This window comes from Ceratotherium simum, chromosome 38 (assembly GCF_057802395.1).
Source record: "Ceratotherium simum simum isolate JZ-2026a chromosome 38, ASM5780239v1, whole genome shotgun sequence".
Lineage (NCBI taxonomy): Eukaryota > Metazoa > Chordata > Mammalia > Perissodactyla > Rhinocerotidae > Ceratotherium > Ceratotherium simum.
The window spans coordinates 8,582,312-8,588,994 of record NC_141937.1 but is presented as its reverse complement, the minus strand read 5'-3'; the positions used below and the strand labels follow the sequence as shown (position 1 = coordinate 8,588,994).

Below are 6,683 nucleotides of genomic sequence, written 5' to 3'. Positions count from 1 at the left end.
ATATGGCCACTGCTACTGATTTGTAATAACATGTCTGCTAATGTTACACAGTAAGGCTGTGGGGTGTTAGAATGAAGGAGAAAATGTTTTTAAGATGTAAGATTCAAAGTTTGCTTCGTTTCTGTCTTTCAAGTATCAAGGTCTGGGCCGGCCCTGTGGCTTAGTGGTTAAGTGCTCGCACTCTGCTGCTGGTGGCCCGGGTTTGATCCTGGGCGCGCACCAACACACCGCTTCTCCGGCCGCGGCCCACACACAGCAACTAGAAGGATGTGCAGCTCTGACATAACAACTATCTACTGGGGCTTTGGGGGAAGAAAAATATAAAGTATCAAGGTCTATGGTATTGAATGGCTTTAGAATCTATAGCTTTTCATCTATGTGTTTGAGATGAAATGTGATTTTTGCTGAAAGCGAAATACTTTGTTTTAGATATTACTTGTAATATCATCAAGGAACCTCAGAAGTGGAGTTATGACTCTTAAAACTGAGGTACGACTTACTGAAAATAACTCCTGTGTTTTTGCTTGTTTAACTGGCATACAAGTATACCTGGTCTTCAGTGGGGTATTTAAAATACTGCACTTTTGCAGAAATAGAAGTACAATGATGTACACCTGAAATTTTTACAATGTTATAAACCAATGTTACTGCAATAAACAAAAAATTTTAAAAATAAAAAAATAAAAAAAATAAAAAAATAAAAAATAAAAAATAAAAATAAAAAAATAAAATAAAATACTGCACTTCCCTATCTTTTGATTGATCTTTTGTGCAGTCTTAAATCCTACACAATTTTAAATAAATTTGCTTATGATAAACATTTTGGTGTGTACTAAAATACTAAATATTTCCTTGATTTATTGGTTTTTGTTATGTACGTCCTTTTAACGTACCCAATTTAAACAAAAACAAATTTCTCTTCCTTTTGGTGTTATATAATCATTGGTGTGCAATAGGAAATTAGTTTTTCAACAGGTGATGTAATTTTATGACTAAATTTAATATGGACCTATGTGTGTCATTAGCAGTTTTCATGTTTCTATTGAATTTGTGTTAATGGATGAATAACTTGGGCAGAGAGAACTTAAGATTGTGCAGAGTCAGTCTTCATTTCTGGAATTGGATGCTTTATTTGTTGGGATGACTGATAAGAGAGGTGGTAAGTCATAATCCAGGTTGAGAGAGTGACCTCTGGAGCTAATGGGTTTGAATCCTGGCTTCACCACTTACCTGCTTCACGGCTTGGGCAAACTACTGTATCCCCTGTGGCTCCATTTTTCCTGTAAAGGGTATTAAATGAGTTAATACGTGTAAAGTGCTTACAGTGGTGCCAAGCACACAGTGACTTCTCAGGAAATGTTAGCCACTACTATTACCTTGAAGTGAGGTTCCAGTCCTGATGACAGACCATGTCTCTTGGTCAAACTGCTCCAGATATAAATTTTTATTGTTTGGATAGTTTCCACTGAAAGAGAAAAGACAGCTTTAACTAAACGGATTGTGATGTCTTGGATGTCAAAGTGAAAAGCTGCCTGTGTTTTCTTCCTGCCTCTGTTAAAAGTGTATTACTCCTTAAGCAGGACAAGTGGGAGTGCAAAGCATTCTTCTTTTTTTTTTTTTTTTGGTGAGGAAGACTGGCCCTGAGCTAACATCCGTGCCCATCTTCCTCCACTTTATATGGGACGCGACCACAGCATGGCCTGACAAGGGGTGCGTGGTTGCACGCCTGGGATCTGAACCCGGGCCGCCAGCAGCGGAGCGCGCACACTTAACCGCTACGCCACCGGGCCAGGCCCAGTGCAAAGCATTCTTGAGATGACTCCTGGAAACGGAGAAACGCAGCATTTGGCAAAAGCTTGATGCATACTGCCCAAGAAGGTTAATTTTAAGGACAGTCAACTTGGATAAAGCCTAAGATTAGTAAAGTTTCAATGTCTCTACTTTAGCATTATTCCAGAGAGTTGTCTATGAAGGTAGTAGAAAAATGTCTTAACACTTTTTGATATCTGTTGAGTACTTAACATGGCAGAAACTGACAGGTATTTTATATGCATTATTGTTTCCAGTATCATTCCATGTGATAGGCACTTGTTATCCCCATTTATAGAATAGGAAATGGGCTTACAAGGTAAAGTAGCCACCAGAGGGTTGGTAAGTGCTGGAGCTGCCCTCTAGGGTGCTGTCATGAAGGCTCCCCGGACAATACCCACCTCAAACCTGGCAGCTGAACCGCATCTGGTTCGAAGAGCCCAGGCTCGGCACGGTGTCTTTCTGCCTCCCTTCACCCTCTTGAATGAGAGGACGAAATGTCGCCGAGCTTCTGAGGATGGCATCGCACCAGCAGTCTGAATGGTTGCTGTGCCAAAAACGTACGAGTGGGAAACAGTCATGTGAAATGGCAATGCAATGATGGGAAAAAAGCGAATTAAAAGGTTGTAGGTATGTAGTTCAAGACGCTGGCTAAGGTAAGAGGGTTTAGTTAAGAATCATTTCGTAGAAGTGGTTAATTTGGCCCTTGAAGGGAACGATGTCGGTGGACAAGAGGAATGAGAACATTCGGCAAAGTTCTGGATTGGAGCATGTACCAGTTGCCATCTCTTCACGTGAGTTTTAGTGGATACTACTGCTGGGAAGGTTTTAATGAGAACAAAAATGTACAAGTGCTTGTCACTTAGGGCTTACCAAATAGTTCCCTCGGCCTCTCAGCTGTATTTGATGCAACTGACCACTCTAGTTTCTGGGACACTTTTGCAAACAATGCCAAGCCAGTCTGTGACAGTTTTCTCTCAGGTGTTCCTTATTTCTCGTTAATGCAGTTTGTCCCCTGTACCCATCATTGCCTTCCTCTCTGATGACGTGTCGTCCACGGGAGTTCATCTATTCCCATGGTTATAATTAACACTTCTTACAACCCTGAATAATGTCATTACCTTTGATCTGGACCCATCCTGGGGTAGCTGTGCCAAGGAGTGTTGGCTATCCCTGTTGTAAGAAGAACACTGCAAACTCCGGCTGTGGCCAGTCCGCTTTGATGATTGCTCCCTCCAGACCAACAAGGGAGTTTGCTACGTGGTAGGTTGGTGAATTCTGCCTTCTGGCTAAAATCTGCCCTGGACTCCCACAACGCTGTTTGTGAAACAACCAAGAACAATTGCAAGGCTGCTTCAGGAGAAACTGGCTCGGTAGCACTGCTGTTAACGGGCCCCTCATTCGCACTTGGAGATTATGGTGGCTACTCACCCACTCACTCACCAGTCCAAGCAGCATATGATCTTAGGACCAGATGTAATTTTTAAAATGATTCTCTTCTCTTCTTTTGCCTATTCATTATTCATAGTCCCCATCTGGCCCGTACATAGCTTTGAGTAGACATTAATGAACACCTATAACGAGGACACAGGTGCCGTGTGGCAACACAACAAAAGCAAGCAATAATCTCAATTTTTGCTCTTAAGTGGGTTCTGGATAGAGCCTTTAGGTTGGGAACAAGTAAATACATTGCTTGCATCCAGAAGAATATTTTCATATTCATTCAGATGTGTTAGACACTGGGTATAAAGAATATATTAGTATTCATTCATATTTGATGCCTATGATGTGCTAGGAGCTGTGCATAAAGCAGTATAACAAGATGGTCTTGCAAAGCTTATATACTCTAGTAGAGGAGACAGGGAAACTAGGAATTTTAACATATGGTAAGTAGCATGACAAAGTTAGGTAGAAGATGCCGAGGGGCACCAAATGCAGGAGATAGGAAGGCTTCCTGGAGGAAGTGATGTCTAAGTGGAGTGCTACACGGTAGGCTGGTTAATAGAAGATAGTTAACAGTGCTCACTGAGATTTTGAGAGAAGAAACAAGGCTGGAAGAGGTGGATGTAATGAGTTTAGTTTACATGTCTTAAATGTTATGTGCTTATGGGAAATTTTAATGGCAGGGGCCTGTCTGCTCAAGAGACAACTAGGATAGAGAGATTTCAGAGCTGTCAGCATATAGGTGGTAACTGAAGCCAGGGGAGTGAGTAGTATTACCCAGGTGCTGGTGCAGAGTAAGAACCTTGGGGAATATGTTCAGGGGCAGTCAAAGTAAGCCACGAAGGAGACTAAGGAGTGGCCAGAGATGTAAGGGGACACTGGGCTAGAACACAGCATGAGGCCAAGGAACAAGTTCCTTAAATTCCTTGGATTCACGTATGTTTCAGGACAGGAACCCATTCCAGACAGAAGACTCTTACAGTGTGCCGCTGAGTTTTTAGGGAGAACTGCTGATTCCATCACTATTCTAGACGCAAAGGACTTCTCCCCAAGGAAACACCATTTACCCAGGCTTTTCCTTCTCTACCACCCCAACTGTGGGGCCTACACTCTAGTCATCTTCTCTGGCTTCTTTGGCCCGTCCACATATGTCTGCAAAGTCTTAACATAGGTTCCCAGGACCTAACGAGTTTTCAATCCACTTGAAAGTTCTTCAGGAGGTTTCCCCAGGCTTATCAACAGTTCTCCCTCCACAACCTTGTGACAAAGTTCTCTTGCTCCAGCATTCTCAACAAGCTGCATGCCTGCCTAGAAACTCTTTCCTTCCGGGTTGTTTCTCTGTGATTTACGAACATGTAAAAATTTTAACTTCCTACCAGGAAGTCAGCCTGGATGAATCAGGATGCGCTTTCAGTTGATGTAACAGAACAGCTTACCAAACTCAAAATGGCTTAAACAATAAGGAGAATCTATCTCACAGAGTTGGAAGAGCAGAGGTTGAGTGGACACCAGGGTTGGCCTCAAAGCTGTCCTCAAAGGCCGTAGTTCTTTCCACCTCTGCTCTGCTGTCCTCAGTGTGTTGGCCTTGCAGTCATGCTGGCTCCCCTCATGCTCAAAATATGGGTGCAGCTGTTCCAAGCCTCACACCTAGACACTACAATGTCCAAAAGGAGAAAGGATCCATCTTCTTTGTACCTCTTAGAAGTGAGAATACCTTTCCCAGAGCCACCCAGCAAGCTTCCTTTCACATTTTGTGGCCAAGATTGGGTCACATGTCCATGCTGAAACCATTGGCTGGGGCTAAGACTAATTATTTGGAGTAAAATGGATGTTAGGAATCAATCACTATAATTGGTTCCATGGAAAGAGGTGGAAAGTATCAAGTCTATTCCAAACAGCCATGAAATTCCAGCCATTACTGATTACCCCACCCAAGTGTCTGCCCTTTACCCAAACACATCTTGCCAATGCTGACAACGGATGATTGTTAAATGTTAATTATTATCATTCAAATACTCATAAGACTCCATATCTGTGGCTGACTCTAACCTCTCTATATGGGGCCTCATGCAGCCGTGGAGGATTGTTAAAGCTTTTGGATAATGTCATCAAAATTCATTAATATTTATTTGATAAGCATTAATTCAGTCTCTACCGTGTGTACAACACTCTTCTAGCTGCTAGAGAGAATGAGACAAAGCAGGACCTCTCTCTGGGAGACTAGGCTGTGGGGTATGTCCAGCAGGAAAACAGCCCGAGTTGAGGGTGGAAAGCGACTGGGGCCAGGTACTAAGGTTCCCAGAGAGCTCTGGAAAACACTACTCTGCCCTGTAGGGGACAGGAATTTTTAAGGGTTTAAACAGAAGAGAGACCCAGCTTGGCATTACACGCTCCTCTCCTTTCAGGTTGTCCGAGCTGTCAGCCAGAGGAGACCCTGTCGATCGGTGGGACAGGAAGCCACGCAGGCTTCCTCACACAGCCACCGCTGGAGCTGAGCTTCCAGGAGAAGCGGTGCCAAGCCCACGAAGGGCGCGGAGCCCTCCCGCGGCGTGCGCCGTGGAGAACCGAGTTAACCCCTAAGGGCGTGATTACTGCCGCCCAGGCCAAACGTAGAGGAACTTCGGGAGCCACGAGCCAGAGGCGCCCCGCGGAAGCGCCCGCAGGCGTGCAGCGGCCAGGACTCGCACCAGACATTCTCGGCCCTGGGATGCGAGTCCTCGGCTGAACGCGGGACGTCCTTCGGACCCCCACACTTTTCACTGACCCAAAAAACACTAACTTCAAAAGAACCAAACCCCTTCCCAAAACAAAAACGTCAAGACAGGAGCTACCACACCGCGGGGCTCATACGAGGTTCTGAGGCGGCGGCACGACGTCTGCGTCTCAGCCCCAGTCCGCGGCCCCGCCCTCTGCTCGCGCCCCCCCGCGCGGCCCCGATCTCGCGCCTGCGCACTGGCGGCGGCGGTGGGCGGGGCGGACCGCGGCTCCGCCCCTCGCGCATCCCGTCCGCGGCCAGGCAGGGATCTGCCTCACTCGCCGCGGCGTCGGGTCCACAGCAGCACGAGAGGCAGTCGGACGGCAGGATGAGTGCAGGCTCGGACCCCGTGGTCATCGTCTCGGCGGCGCGGACCGTCATTGGTGAGTGGCCGGCGGGCCCGGCGCGGCGTCTATGCCTCGGGCTCTGCTCGGACGCGGGGACCCGGGACCCGTAGGACCCCCGGAACCTGACGCCTCGCGCCTCCCCCGGCCTTTCCGACAGCCTCGCCCCCTCCGCACCTGGTCTGACCACTCCACGCCGCGTGCTCTGATTGGCTCCTCGGGGTAGATGCCGCCGCACCGCTCCATCTCTCCTATTGGCTGGCGGAGAGAGGCGCTCTCTGGCGAGGCGCCTGATTGGCCAGCTCCAGGAGGGGCCGTGCCAGCCCTATGGT

At 46.8% G+C, this 6,683-nt stretch overlaps 1 protein-coding gene and 1 long non-coding RNA gene across 2 annotated transcripts in view; one reads left to right on the top strand and one right to left on the bottom strand.

Moving 5' to 3' along the window:
• Positions 1–743: 743 nt before the first annotated feature.
• On the bottom strand, positions 744–6,250 carry LOC147912241 (uncharacterized). The gene is made up of 3 exons (XR_015550109.1): positions 2,211–6,250; positions 1,377–1,465; positions 744–1,280 (listed from the first exon to the last, which is right to left on the bottom strand). It is a non-coding gene; the product is annotated as an uncharacterized LOC147912241 (long non-coding RNA).
• ACAT2 (acetyl-CoA acetyltransferase 2) overlaps positions 6,237–6,683 on the top strand; it is a 12,969-nt gene continuing 12,522 nt past the window's right edge. The window contains exon 1 of the mRNA XM_004440531.3: positions 6,237–6,390. Coding sequence (XP_004440588.1) covers positions 6,336–6,390 — 55 coding nt within the window. The 5' untranslated portion in view covers positions 6,237–6,335. The remainder of the gene's footprint in view (positions 6,391–6,683) is intronic.